Source organism: Epinephelus fuscoguttatus, linkage group LG23 (assembly GCF_011397635.1).
Source record: "Epinephelus fuscoguttatus linkage group LG23, E.fuscoguttatus.final_Chr_v1".
Lineage (NCBI taxonomy): Eukaryota > Metazoa > Chordata > Actinopteri > Perciformes > Serranidae > Epinephelus > Epinephelus fuscoguttatus.
In genome coordinates this window covers 33,749,168-33,765,371 of record NC_064774.1, presented here as the reverse complement: position 1 = coordinate 33,765,371, position 16,204 = coordinate 33,749,168, and the positions used below count along the sequence as shown (strand labels likewise).

At 39.0% G+C, this 16,204-nt stretch overlaps 1 protein-coding gene across 2 annotated transcripts in view; it reads right to left on the bottom strand.

The window, feature by feature from the left end:
- ank2b (ankyrin 2b, neuronal) overlaps window positions 1-16,204 on the bottom strand; it is a 207,712-nt gene that overhangs the window by 167,791 nt on the left and 23,717 nt on the right. The window contains exon 1 of one of the 2 annotated variants that reach the window (XM_049568800.1): window positions 1,758-1,926. The exons of the other annotated variant lie outside the window; for it this stretch is intronic. Within the exon in view, the coding sequence (XP_049424757.1) occupies window positions 1,758-1,898 (141 nt within the window). The 5' untranslated portion in view covers window positions 1,899-1,926. Of the gene's footprint in view, window positions 1-1,757; window positions 1,927-16,204 lie in introns of those variants that run through there. 2 annotated transcript variants of the gene reach the window in all.

The following is a 16,204-nucleotide window of genomic DNA, read 5'->3' as shown; positions in this document are numbered from 1 at the left end:
TAGCCAACAGTGTTATTTCCAAATGAAATCTAACTACAGTCAAACTCCATACCATAGTACATTGATTCTAAGCAGGTTTTTAGTGTGTAGTGTGGTCACACTGGAAAAGTTGTAAAAAAAAAAACAAGCAAAAAAAAACAAAACATATACACATAGTATGTATAATGTTGTATACTACAACCAAGAAGTTATTTCATTCATTTTCCATAACCGCTTGTCCTGATACAAGATGCCTTTCCGAGCTGTCATTGGGTGAGAGGTAGAGTACACCCTGCTGATCTGTTCTGTACGACATCTATTGCACGTCTGTCCGTCCTGGAAGAGGGATCCCTCCTCAGTTGCTCTTCCTGAGGTTTCTACCGTTTTTTTCCCCCGTTAAAGGGTTTTTTTGGGGAGTTTTTCCTTATCCGCTGTGAGGGTCATAAGGACAGAGGGATGTCGTATGCTGTAAAGCCCTGCGAGGCAAATTGTGATTTGTGATATTGGGCTTTATAAATAAAATTGAAATTGAATTGAATTGGACAGGTCATCAGACTATGACAGGGCTGATACATAGAGACAGACAACCATTCACACCTAAGTCCAATTTAGAGACACCAATTAACCTGAATGTCTTTGGACTGTGGGAGGAAGCCGGAGTACCCAGAGAAGACTCACAGTGACATGGGGAAAACATGCAAACTCCACACAGGAGAGTCAAAATAAATACATATTACATCTTAAGAAAAATATTTAGATGTTTAATTGGCAGTAGTTTCCAAAGGTTAAGTTTGGTTCATATTCAACATCAATCCTATTCTATAATTTCCTATTAGTATAAAATTGTAAACTATGTTGATGCTAGAAGCCTCGTACACACATCTAACCCCTGGCATCAAAGAAGATCGATACAATCTGAAATTTAACATGGACACCCAAAATTAGTGTCACTAATGAGGGAAAACTTAACTTAATACAAATTCTTGAATTGTGTCAAAAACATATTCTGTGAGCTCACAGTGACCTTGACCTTTGACCTATGACCACCAAAAACAAATCAGTTCATTTCTGAGTACAAGTGGACATTTGTGCATTACATTATGCCTCCAGCCATGGCTATAGCTTACACAGAGGCATACAAGTACTGTCACCCCACTGACATATAGTTAAAACATTTGCTCTGGGACAAGCCACACATTAGGCTCAGCACCCAACTAAATCACTGATATTTTTGTCTTGTATTCCGAGCAGCAGCACAGCAGCAGCAGCATGCTGCTAAAGTCATTACATTGCTTTTCAAATTAGCTGCAGGCCTCCACATGCTGCTGTGTAGGGATACTTTGGGAGCAAAAATGTCACACTGGCCTTTAAAGGGTGAGGAGAGGTCACAGCACCCCACCTCATCCTACATACACGTACACACAAATGCACACACAAAAACTGTACCTGTTAATGCTGATCACAAGGTACCTAATCTGAAGTCATTACAATGGGTCCAAAAGCACTTTACACATGCTTTCAGTGAGGACAGACAAAATGTATCGGCTGCATGCGAGTTGAGCCACTTGTCAGTGACAGACACAAAGAACAATCCTGGTATCGAGACTGTAACCAAAATAAAAATAACTGAGGATTTCAAAGCAAGAGCTGACACGAAGTGCTTCAAAGTTTCTGCTTATAAAAATTCCTCACAACCTTCTTATCTGTAAACATCTCCTAAAAAGAGCACTTCAGGGGCGCCCCAGTTATCTGCTGCACCTGTCGGTATGGGCTCTTACCAGCATCAGTGGAGGCTGCACAGGAAAATGCTTCACACAGTAGTAGTCTGGCAAAGCATTCTGGTCCAGGTTAGACAGGCTAGTGGTAGTCCTCAGGCCTTTGTCCGAGCCACACACCTTACACATGGCCGCATTGCCCATGGTGCAAGGTTTAGCCTATCCCATCAGAACGTAAAGGAATCTAAGTGAGTGCATGTAATCACTCTGATAATCCACTCTCTGCCCCTGCTCCACCTCCCCTCCCCCTAAAAACCCTACAGGCTACCATTCAGGGGGGGACCCCCTCAGTCCCAGCAAAACCTCACTTCCCCTTTGGCCTCAGCAGTGCTCCTCTCCCTGTTGCGCCACTACTGCCAGCACAGTGCTAGCTCTACTCATTGCTAATTCCAACGCTGTGACCATTGACCAACAACCCCCTTACCCAGCTATTTTTACACCCACCAGCCAAGCTATGCATGTAGAGAGAGCCCCCTCCCATCTCCATCCCCTCCTGCCTAAACAGGAGGGGATGGGAGGGGACATCACAGACACACTCAGCGTGGACTGATAAGAGGCTGTGTGTTGCATACATTTGTGATGATATGCAGTATGTGCCATGTGTGATCAAAAGTGTATTACATCATATCTATATACTAACCAGACACTACAGATTTACCAACACTGTAAACCCCAATCCATCCATGACCCAAAACTATAATGTAAAGTCTACACAAATGACCCGGCTTGTCAAAATGAAATAAAAACTTAAAAACTAACAGTTTTATGTTAAGACAACATTTTTTTGGTTAACGTGGCTAATATTTATAAAGCAGATTTTGTCTAATTAGTTTAAGACCAATAAACAACACTATCATTGTGCACTAAACATATTGTGGCGTGTTGGGGATAAATGGGTGGAGTTTCCCACCTTGCTATAAGACAATGTGTTTAAGGCAATAAACCAAAGTAAACTGTGTTTAAATGTGTTCTAAATCACGCTTGTAACCCATTATGCAGTATTAATGTTTACGTATTTTTCCATGGTTCTAATGGGTTACAGTTAATGTTGTGGTAAAAGACATTTTGTGTGTCACAGCGTCATAAAGTTGTGCTGAGGTGAAATCAGGCCCACTTCATGGTTCAGAATTCATGTTTTAGCTTTATTTTTGCAACTGAGAAACCTGAGTTTGCCACAATATATTTTTACAGTTCAATATAATTTCAGAAAATTAATGTTAATTGTGTACTATGTTATTAGTTCATATGACATAGACTTACATGATCAAACAACAAAAAGTTATGTTTAACTGACATAAAATTCCCGTCAGACAAGGGTCATGTGACACATTTATTTTGTGCTTGGTGTACTCAAAACGTTTATGTTGCTGTATTCTACTAAACTAAAGGTTTTGAGTGCAAGCTGTTTCAAAAAAAATAAATAAATAAGTTGAGTGACTTGATTGGGGTTTACAGTGAAGCATAAATGGGGCAATCTGTAGATTTCCACAGATTCAAAATAGAGCAAGGATGGTGGAGCTTCCTGTATTTCATTTGTGCAAAAGTTTAACCTCATGGTTTTTGGCCTGCAGTGACAATGTCTTGTCTATTACTGTTTGAGCTGAGAATAGTGTTAAAAAGAATACCAGTCTAACCCTAAAATATATACTAATACTGCTTTAAAATAACTGGTAAATAAAGCGTGCATGTACACTAATATTTCTCAACTATTCCGAATGTAACAACATTCTGAATTTGATGCAGGTCATGTAAACAGTATACTCTGTTTGGGTATTCCAAATAAGGCCTTTTTCTGAATGTAGCATACTCCATTTAGACATGTGGGATATGTCAGTATTATTGTCCGTCTCGATACAAGGAAATTGCACTTTTCAAATCCTAGTGTGACAGTCGCCACCTCATCTTGAATAAAAACAAAACCAAAGAGATGATATTTGACCCTCGTGGGCAAATTAATAACAATTGATAATTGCATAATCGAGCGGGTGAGCTCCTACACATACCTTGGAGTTTTTATGGATGACAAACTAAAATGGTGTGACCATGTGGAGTTTCTTTGTAGTTAGCTGGCTCAAAGAATTCATTTTCTCAGGAGGCTGAGACTGTTTGGAGTTCGGAAGAAGAACATGCTTTTATTCTACTATGCAGTTCTGGAAAGTATTATTAGATATGGCATGACAGCCTGGTATGGTACCCTAACTGTTCAACTAAAAAACAAAATCCTGACTCAGGTGAAAATTACAATGAAAATAACTGGACAGAAAGATTACATCTCCCTTTAATCCATCTATGATGATAAAGTACTGAGACAGGCACACATGATTCTCTATGACCCAACAAATATCCTCCATCCAGAATATGAACTTCTTCTGTCCGGTAAACGTGACAGAGCCAGCAGACACAAAACAAATCGCTTTAAAGTCTCATTCATCCCGTCAACCATAACTCTTAACAACTGTAGACATTGCCCTAATTTGCATTCTTAATCTACGTTTCACCTTTCTTCTAACCCTGAAGTACCTCTTTGTATCATTGATTCCCTGATTTTAGGTTTTATAGATTCTTTTATTGCGGGTTATTATTGTGTTTTTTATTCAATCTATCTCCTAATTGTGTTTATCTCTTTTTTATCCAGTCTTTTATTCATTTATTTGTATTACTCATACCATGTGCAATACCTGATGCTGTGCAATATGGGACACTGTGCAATACATAACAATCTCATGTACACCTACCTTCGCTGCCTGTAACTGGTCACTGTGCACTTTTTATGCCTTCTTGTTCTGTATATGTTAGTGTCTTGTATGTATTGTTGCAGCTGTATCTGGCACTTTTAGCCAAAAACAAATTTCCTTCGGGACATTAAAGTATATCTTATCTTATCTTAGTCCAGCCAAAGTGACTTTTTTTTTGTTTTAAACAATATGATCACTAGACCTCATGTCAATTTTTTTCTTGGAAGCAGGCATGGTAATTGGTAATGCAGATCTGTGTCAGACTGTAGCCCAGAGCAGAGCTGTATTGATTCAGTTGGACTGCATGCAAACTACAGTCACACAGACCTTTTTATGGCAATTGACTGACTCACAGGCTTGATGGTATGCTGTTTGATCAAAGCTTTATACATCAGGCCCCCACTGTCTTTACATGTCAGTCTATGTCTTAGCCATAGTGAGATGTCTGTTTGTATTCACTCCATGTGCATGTATGTGTCCTTGTCTAATGACATTAGGGAGGTAAATGTCCCCATTCTCTTTGCTCTCTTCTAGGTCATGACTCACAATACTCTTACTGTTGGAAATATCACCCAAACAATTCTCATTCACTGAATATGTTGGCCTAGGATGAAAGACTCCTCATTGTTTAGTGTCACAGAAACCACATGAGAAAGCAGCTTTGGAGTTTTCTATGAATGAATGAATGAATGAATATAAACTGAATAAGCAAGTACAAGATCATTCAACATATCCTAAGAGAACGGTTCATGTGATATCCTATGAAAATGCACACACAACAAATGCACACACAACAAATGCACACACAACAGCTTGTTTGATATCCTATGAATTAGAGCCTCACTGACATTACATCCTTAACATAAAGTTATGTAATTAACATTAAATTATGGCAGTTAGGCAGGTAAAGATACTGTGGTTAGGTTTAGTTGAAGACGTACCGCAAAATCACTTGAGGTTCCCCCAAAGTTTACATGGTTCCAAAACCATGTCTCCCAGGGAAAGTCCAGAGGGGAACTCCTGGGTTTTGTGACCCCTCCATCACCCCAGCCTGCCTCCTAAGAGGTCTGAGTTAGAGTTTTTGGTCCAATTAAAAATTTTAGAATGAGCACTAACTATCTATTATATTAGTTTTATCCTCATTCAATAGGCTACAAAATAATTGTCAAACATCCACACTGTAATATTTCTTAAGTAGTTTGTTTACAGTTTAGCTGGGGGTATTGTTGATTATTGGGTGTTTGCAAATGAACAGTTGCATGTCATCTGCATAGCTATGAAATCATACACTGTGTTGTTATGAGAGCCTGTGCGATATTAGATCCATTTTTGAGTTGGTAAAAAACCTAATTTAGCTTAAAGTCTAATAAAGCTTTGATCAAATATTTATCTCCTCTATTTTTATAGATAAAGTGTAAAAAACATTCAGGAAGTCATTTAGCTAATTTGTAAATGTGTTAAATATCAGAACATTTTTTATTTAAATGTATATATTTCAGTTTTAGCCATTGAATATCCAGTTATTTATGATAGTTGTTGCTATCAACCCAAACACGGAGGGATGTGTATTGAAAAATAGTGTGAACCAAGTTAGAACCCTGTGGAACACCATTTAATTTAATTAACTATATTTCAAAAGCATTAATGAATAATTCCAAAAGGCACCCATCATATTGTCTGTTCACACAAAAATGCAGGTGAGGGAAGGGTTAATAATTTTGTGTGACTTCACAATATTAAATAAAATGTAACAAAATGGGATAATGGTCATACAAAAACAGCCACTGAATGGACAGACAAACTGTATTTCCTCAGAAAGAGTTAACTGGTCTACTTGATGGTAATTAGGGCCTAAACAACCTGAGCAACAAATCATATGTGATTTTTGATGTGACAAACACATGAGCAAGGAATGTCAGGTCATGTGGCTAGGTGTATATGAACTTCAGCTAAACTAGTGTAGGATGCTGGGGTCTGGTTCTCCACTTCAGATGTAAAATAAGAAGGACGACAATGATTTTCTTATGAAAATATTAGGCCATTTGAACAGTGGTGAGGTGCAGGTTGGTGGTCATGTTTCATAGTAGCGTCATATACATGTCACTGTGCTGGAGTTGGTTTAACAAGGTTACATGTCATTCTGCAAACAGTGTCTGAGAGATTTAAACTCTTATAAAGTATCATATGCCACTTCAACGGAGAAGCAAACTACCACGAATACCAAGTGAGGTTGTTCGTACCATGAAACAGTGCAGAATGATTCTAACTGCTCCCCTGGTATCAGGAAAAAAACTTAAAATTTTGCTCTGTATATTTTATCAAGACTAAATGGAGGTGACAGAATAAAGAATGTGGCAGGTTGATTAACAAGCTTTTTACCATGTTTTTTTCCTCTCTTAGCTGTGGAGAACTTTATTCATTTTTCAAGAACAGTTATGTTGTGCTCCACTGATAAATCTACAAAGTAGAAAAGTTAGCAAAGTTAACAAAAAGTAAGCTATTGCTGCCCTCGGCCATCGGTTACGCAACCCTTGGCTTGCAAGTTGCAGTTTCCTGAGTGGAATGGGACCACAACCAGGAAACAGCACACAACAATTTTACATTTATGATGAAACCACTGAAATGTTTATCTGCGACATAATAAAACTTAGTTCATCATTAAGCTACTGGTCATACCAGCTTAAGTAATGCTGTAGCATTAATAACATTTTGTTGCATCGTGTTTGCATTATATTGCTTAAGAATCCAACCTTTTTATTTGTAAGATGAAGACTGGGAGTTCAAGCTGACTGATTTATCTGGTATCATGACATGAAACAGCAGTTTCTCAGTTAATTAAAATAAACTAGAACTACTGCCTTGCTGTTGTTTGCCTCCTCAAGCCAATCAAGTTGCAGTTATAGTTTACAACCAGTTGACAATGCTTCAAATATTCTTAAATGTGGATGCTTCACACACATCTTGAACTTGGCAGCATAGAAAATCTATACAATCAACACAGTTTCAACTAGGACACCCAAGATCAGTGTGACTAATTCAGTTTCTGACCAAATGTCTCCACTTCTGTTCCTGACATATGATGTTAATTAATGGCCAGAGTGTTAGCAAAACATTATGATGTCACAATGAAGTTGACACTTTACCTTTTGGATAGAAAATGTCATCACTTCATAATTTTATTCTGTTATAGTAGTAAAGATAAGAGTAAAAAACATTTTGTTGGTCACGTTGACCTTTGACCACCAAATTCTAATCAGTACACTCTTGAGTCCATGTGGACATCTGTGGCAAACCTGAGGAAATTCCCTCAAGGCCTTCTTGAGATATCATGTTCATGAGAAGGTCACAGTGATCTCAACTTTTGACCTTTGACCACCAAAATCTAATGAGTTCTTCCTTGAGTCCAAGAGGACATTCGTGTCAGATTTGAAGAAATTCAAAGTGTTCTTTACATATTGCATTCAAGAATGGGACAGACGTATATACGGACGGACAGACAACCTGAAAACACAGCACCCCTGACCAAGGCTGGACCAAGGTGTGGAGGCATAAAAACAATCCAATGACTCAACTGAACTGCTATAGACAAGACTGATGTTGCCATCAAGGCTGTTTTAAATGATCAGGTCACCAATATTTTTACTTGGCTGTGTTGCACTCTTAAAACTCCAGCAAAACCAGTATGTTGGCATGGCTACACATCAGTGTGGACTTAAAATGACAAAAGCTTTAGGTGGATACATCGGTCTCTAGTAGGGATGCACAATATTGGATTTTTGTTGATATCCGGTATGCAAATATGTAACAACTCATTTGACCAATACCAATATCAACATATCCGCTTTTTTCCCTACCTAATTTTAGTGATCATCAAGTCTCTTCTGTAGTGGAATTAACATCATATTATGCATGCATACTCTGACTCTGACAAATTAAGAAAAAGCACGTTGGCCAATTCTGATAGTTCATTTCATTTTAAATCCAATATCAGCCAATACTGATGGCGTGCCAATATTATTGTGCATCCCTAGTCTCTAGTGATTCGTTAGGTGAAACTGAATCCCCCTTTCCCACAGAAATCAGTTCAAGTGGGCACAATTTCAGACTTAAGATGGAAAAGGAGTGTAACAAGCTGGCAATTCTGTTTGATATCAGGCAAGATTAGTTTGAGGGATTTTATGGACCAATTCTAAACTAAACAATTTGCTAAGATGTCAATCTGCAGTGAGTGCACACATAGTCTTGTTAAATGCAAGCACAGTCACAATTTCGCAGATCCTTCCATACACGTGTATACCCCTTCAGGTCAGTTTAGCTCCATAAAATGACCACAATTAGGCTTGGCCTTCCACTGCTTTGTCACTCACCAAATGGGCCTTTTTAGTTTCATTAACCTTCTCCTGGATGTAATTTGCTAAACGTCTCCTTCCATCTCCTTTCTAAACAGCCATCATCTGCCACAACACTCATCTAATTAGTGTGGCCAACAAATGAGGCCATGGGTATGTTTGTTTGTGTGATTTAAAGAGACAGCCGTCAAACCTGGCATTGTAAGAGTAAGCAATATCATTTATTGAACTCAACACAAGTTTAAACTATGTCTCCACAATGCCAACAGAAATCACAGCCCTCCTTTCCAACCCACCCCCTGTGCTCCCTCTGTGAGTTGCTAATCCACTGGGCGGGGCACACGTAGACAACAAACTCTTTTAATCTGTGATCGACCATATGGCTCACTGGCTGCGGCAGGGAGGAGGGGCATTGGGTAAAGCCACTTGTACTGCTTTATGTTCCCACTGTGGGGGAAAATGGGATGATGTGTGTGTACAGTAGTTGTATGAAAGGGTTTTTTGGTAAGGGAAAGGGAGGAGACATGTTTTAGTTTGAAAATTCTTCAACTAACAAAGGGTTTAACACATACTGTTTTGTTTTATCTATTAACTTTAGTTATAAATCACGAAATAAATAAATTCTTTATCCTTTATTTTCTAAATTGCATGTGAATGTACCAGTTACACCGGAGACAGTGGGCCCTTTAATGCTAACATGAGACTACCAGCTAACACTAACCTCAAAGCTGAACTAGTAAACAGATAAAGGGGACATAAAGCAAGTGCAGCCCATGTATCAGAGACTTGTAATGCAGCAGGGGGTTCAGTCAGTTATCCATCCAAACACAAATCTGGGATTCAAAATTTAACACACTATCAGCCACATATAAATTATTATCAGTATGAAACACATACTTTAATACACTCAGCAGGGTCTATCCATAAGGAACAGGCGACAGTATAACATGCTACGAAGAAAAAAACAACAGAAAACATAATTCATGTTTTCTGTTGTTTTTTTTCTAGAAGTTGGAGGCCGGGTTGTTATGGTAACAGATTTGGAAAAGGTTTATGCATGGCTTTTTTCTTTTGCTACCAAAAAAGACCTACAGAAAATGGCTTCTTTTGTGTTAAACGTTATTGAGACCAACATATCTGAGTGCTATAAACCAGAAAGTGACAGGAGAGTGACAGATTGGATGTCTCTATTTTCCCAAAGAAGGTACTGACTGACAGGTTGAGTTAAGAAGTGATTTGAACAGAGAGATATCCACCTTGAATGAAAAACACAGCTGGTAAAAAGCCTGTTTAGACTTCATTTCCACCTCATAATAAAATGCAATTTGCATCTGGATACCTATCTTATCTAGATAACTAGGGAGGCTGTGGCTCAGGAGGCAGAGGAGGTCATCCATGAATACGATGATCAGTGGTTCAATCACCGGCTCCTTCAGTCCCCACATAAATGTGTTCTTTGGCAAGATACTGAACCCTAAATTGCTGTCAATAGCTATGCCATCGATGCATGAATGTCTAAAAAACTGAGTGGCTGGTTGCGCCTTGTAAGGACAAGCACATGACCATTGTTTTCCACAGGACAGCAGTTTCCGAGAGTCCCATAAAGTGATGTTGCTCTATGGAATCTATTCATTTGTTTTATACCAGAGGGAGGGTTGTCTGTTGCTTGAGATGACAGGAAGAGTCAGAGTAAGGTGATCTTTTAGCTTGCTGAGTGTATTTTTCTCTTAAATACACGGTAAGGCTGTACAGATCGCATTTACACCGGTCTGATATCCAATCGTAATGCGATTTGCATACTGATCCCAATACAGTTGTGCGCTTTTACACCCACATTAACATGCATTTTTTAATCATCCTGATAGAGTCAAAACAAAGACTGCATGTTAATACAAGGTCTATACAAAATCTTAAATTGTGCTGCTGGTGTAAGAGGCAGAACTGTTTTAAGTCAAATGAATCATGGTCAAGTTGAGTCCCAAGATATTTGAGATGAACCCCCAAGTCAAGTTTCAAGTCCTTTGGGGCAAGTCCAAGTCAAATCAGAACCAGATAGCATGTTGGCAGTTGTGTTAATTATGTTTTTTTTTTTTTTTTTTGTTACACAATTCCAATGCCTTTATCTAATAATGAACCTTTAAGCTTAGCAGCTATGCAAGGACAAGTTGAGTCTCACAGCAGTCAAGTCCAAGACAAGTTCCACAACCATCTTTTTTTGGCTTGTCTCAAATTTCAGGTTAACAGCTCTGGCAATGAGATACGCTTTGCTCAAAACTCAAACTCACTCATACTAACTACATCAAAGTACAGCATTCTCACGTTAAGTTCTATTCTGTTCTGTTCTGTTGGTGCTTCTCATAGTTGAGGAAGGATCCTTAAACAACTGAATTTCATAAATGCTACATTGTCAAACCCGCTGAAGGACTGTTCCAATGTCAAGGATCCTTACATTCTATCAAATCCTTCCTTTCAAGAATGCCGGTTTGTACCCTCAGCGGGCATGAAGGTCCTACAATTTTTTGAGCACAATTTTCCTGAATTGAAGGCAGGGTCTTTTCAATGACACACATCTGGGCACTCACTAGCCTGTTCCAATGTGAGTTCATCAAATGTTGGGACAAAGACTAGCCAAGCCTCTGTAGGACCTGACTTTGAAGGACCTGTCCTACCAAGGAAGCATCCTTGACTTTGAGAGGCACCAAAATTCATCTCACATTGCAGTGAATATATAAAGCATTTTTAACTGATGGCCATAACTGAACCTTTGATGTTATGTCATATAAATAAAATTCCAGAGACTTTGTGTTGACTTTCCAAGTCTTCACACAGTGGAAAAATACCTCCCCACCAATGACTCTGACCACAGCTGCAAAACTATCTGGCTGGTACTGCATGATATGATGGCCCAGATGTTGTAGTATTAGGCCGTAGTTGTAGTCCTACAGCCTCTGTAAAGCTTGTGTAATCAGAAGTGAGTGATGGGGACTCCCTGCTGAGGAACAACCGGCTACTCCACTCAAACACTGACTGCAATTTCAGCTGACACTGACCTGCACACACCATGCATATAGGTACACACACATACTGTACATATGTTGCATAGATTAATATGGTGACCTCCCACATGACCCAAGTTCAAGTCCTGGGTCTGTTGAAAATTCACTGTTCTCCAGTTTGAAAGAAATTTCCAAACTGGGAAGGTTCAATGAAACGCTGTCAGGTTGCATTGTGGGAAGTGTGGAGCATACTATACCTAAAAGTATATCTCAGCCTCCAATGTTTCCATGTTGACCCTTCTTTTTTTAATCTATCCCTTTTAAGTCCAGATACTTTATGTTAGTGCAGTACTAAACTGCTGAAGTGCACATTTAAATGGCATTTTACTGAAAATAAAGAACTGTAATAAGGATGATGCTTCCACTTAATTAAGAAAATGTTATTTCAAACTAATTTATATGCATTATAAACATGAGAATGAAATCAAATAATCAAATACTTCTCATGATGTGATAAGAATATTTTCCACTGAAGAATGATTTGAATATTAGAATGCAAAAGCAAGTGTTGATTAAGTTGACGTTTTAAAAAATGCTTAAGTGTATTGCTCCTAACTGTCCCTCTTTAAGAGACTCTCAGATACCCTGAAGGACAAACACACACACACTTGTAGGGAGCCTGGACTGGATCCAGTAGGGCAAATTAATCTCAGTGAGCCTCTATCAGCTCTGTTTAATTCAGTTGCTGTGACTATAACATTTCTCCAAGCCTTGCAACCTTAGCATAGCATTTCAACAACACATACAGAGAACAAACCATTTTGTGGAGGGATGATGAACCTGCTTAAAATAGCAGACCAAACACCCACAGAGCTGAATGAGAGATGAGAAGAAGAACAACTGTGATTGGACAAGGAAAAGACAGGAGACAGAAAGAGAGAGGGAAGGAGGAGCCTGATGAGTGTGCAGAAGAGAGGATAGCAGAGGTATGATGGGAATGTGAACACTAAAACGCACTTGCATTTTTCAGGTAGCAACACAAATATCACACCTCTTGGCCCTGCCTCACTCTGCCTGGAGTTCAGATGCTGTGCTTGACATTGAATTCAAATTATCAAATTACAGAAAATTACAGAAATTACAGAAGATCTATACAATTTGCAGTTTCAAGGTGGACACCTAAAATTAGTGTCACCAATTCAGTATCTGACCAAATGTCTCCTCTTCTGTTCCTGAGATATGACACTGAATAATGGCCAGAAAAATGGTTTTATGCAAGACATTATGATAGCACAGCGAAGTTGACCTTTGACCTTTGCATATAAAATGTCATCACCTCACTATTTTATCCTATTAGACATTTGTGTGAGGTTATGTCATAATCATCATATGAATTCTTGAGTTAAGGCCAAAAAAACATATTTTGTGAGGTCACACTGACCTTGACCTTTGACCTATGACCACCATAATCTAATCAGTTTATCTTAGGGTCGAAGTGAATGCTTGTGCCAAATTTGAAGAAATTCCCTCAGGCTGTTCATTAGATATCATGTTCATGAGAATGAGATAGATGCAAGGTCATAGTGACCTTGACTTTTGACCTGTGACCACCAAAAACTCAGTTCATTGTTGAGTCCAAGTGGACATTTGTGCCACATTTGGGGAAATTCATTTTTGGACATATCCTGTTCATGAGGATGGGATGTATGTACATACGTACATGCTGACGTACAGCTGGACAGCCAGACAACCCAAAATCATAATGTCCCCTGCCACAGCTATCGCCGGTCCGGAAGCATAAAAATTAACATTTCATGGGGATTTTGCTGTCCACACATTGTAAAATCAATCTTTAAATGTCAAAACATGATATGGGCAGGCAGTTTGAACAAGACCCACAATTTTTCTCTTTTTCTTTCTTTCTTTCTTTCTTTCTTTACAACTATAAACAAATAACATCACTGTATCATAGATAGCTAAAATACATACCAAATAAGTAAGATGAAGAAAGACAACTCTAGAAACATTCTTGTGAGTACTATAAACTTTCTCATGCAACTATGCTTAGAGGCTCCTTATCTGCCCATTCAATTCACCTTCATTGTACTGGGGCGGTATTTCAAAACCTGATAAATAAAATGTAAACTATCTGCTGTCAATCAGGACACCACTGGAGCTAGGTGACAAAATATGTTTTTCCATACAAGGCAAAGCTATCCATGGCACTAGTCTTTCACCAATGGTGGATTTGACGCCAGATCTCAGGGGCCAAATTTTAAAAAAAAACAGTGAATGTAGTCCATTAAGACCTAAAGTGGCTAAATCTTGACTTCTGTGAAAAGATGTTGAGGCTGATAGCACTCAGACTAAGCTCCTTTGGGTGATCTTTCCCCTTGCATAACTAAGCCACACCATTATCGGCTATATTGCACTGCACTTCCAACTTTGGAACACATCACTGTGGTGACAGTGAGTGACACAGCCACTGGTCTGATGTGCTTCTATTTCACATCAGGAAGTCTTCAGATTGACAGATTTAAACTTTCAGACTGAATATGTCGATATTTTATGTAGACCTCCATCGCCAACAACCACAAGCTCCACTGAAGAAAGGCACACAGGACTAAGCCACAATACTGCAGTAATACACTACTATTAACCACTTCCAGGGCAGACCCCGTTGAGTCTCCCTCTTTTGGTTGCTATGACGATAGGATTGGTATCTCTCCTGAGCTGCAGTGTCCCATAGTGCCACAGCAACCAGATTATAAATGCTCTAATCCAGGATTTTACCAATCCCAGTTCAGCATCAAACTGTGGTGCATACTCAACATCCATGTACCATCAATGGAGTGGGTGGCTTAAGTGAAGATTTTGAGTTGGGGGCATCATGGAGCCACAGTGAGTAAAGAGGACATTTTCTAATTTAGAATATGAGCAGCCGGGTGTTTGGAATTGCACCAAAAAAAAAAAAAAAAAGAAAAAAAAAAAAGAAAGACTGCTAAAAAAGAATAAATGAAACAATTATTAGTTGCCAGAATTGCCAGATTACTGTAACACACAGAGTGTACAAACATTCAGTCTAAATCTCCAGTGGATCAAAAGCAGGATCCATAGATAGATGGAGAGTAGGTGGGACAAGGGGGAGGCAGTGATTAACATCTTCACCACAAACATTTCCCCCTAAATTGCATCAGCTTAGCACCCAGCTGTGGCCTGAGATTAGATGTAAAAACAGACAGGAGAGTGGCTTTGCCAGCAGGACAGCTAAATAATATAATGCTGCGGAGGGGGGTGGGGGGGTGGGGTGGGGTCAGAGCAGCATCTAAACCAACCCAGATGGAATGGTCTTAACATTATATATAAACTTATTATATAAAACTGCTAGCAACCTTAATGACCCCAAGAAATTTTGGAAAGTAATAAAATCCTTGTATGGAAATGTAACCACAAATGAATTGCCAGCCTGCATTTTGAAAGATTCAAGCCCTTTAACAGATCAATCAGCCACTCTAAATTGTTCCAATGAACATTTTGTCTCATCAGGTTCCTTATTTGAATCTTAAGACAAAATCTACCTAATGAAGAGAGGACTCACCCTATTCTACCCCAAATCAACTCAAAAATGCAATCATTCAATCTCTCTCCCCTTGATGTGATTGGTGTTAACAGAGCTTTAAAGCACCTGGATCCCAGCAAATCAGTTGATCTTGACTTGCTGGATCCCCACTTTCTCAAGCTTGCAGCAGATTTTATAGCAGAACCTCTAACAAAAAATTTTAATCTTTCACTTTCTAATAATGTCATTCCTAACATTTGGAATCTGCCTATGTGCTCCCGTTGCTGAAAGGAGGAGACCCCTCAGTTGTTAATAACTACAGGCCAATCCGTAAATTATGTGTCCTGGCTAAAGTCCTTGGAAAGTTTGTTAGCGAACAACTTAAAGAGCTTTTAGAAACACATTGCATTTTATCACCACATCAGTTCGGTTTTAGAAAAGAAGACAGCACAACAACAGCTGCTGTTAAGGTGGTCAATGACATCATCGAGGCACTGGACTGCAAAAAATATTGTGCAGCTCTGATCATCGATTTGTCAAAGGCCTTTGACACAGTAGACCATGTTACCCTGGCAGATAGACTCTGTAAAATTGCCCTCAGCATGCTGTTCTCTGGTTTGCTAATTATTTGTCAGGTAGAACACAGCGCGTTCAGTTTGCTGGGTCTTTCTCTGCCTTCCTCTCAGTGTCAAAAGGTGTTCCTCAGTTCTGTACTAGGGCCATTGTTGTTTTCTCTATATATAAATAATCTCTGTGACAATTTATCAAATGCCTCTTATCATTTTTACACAGATGATACCATCATCTATTG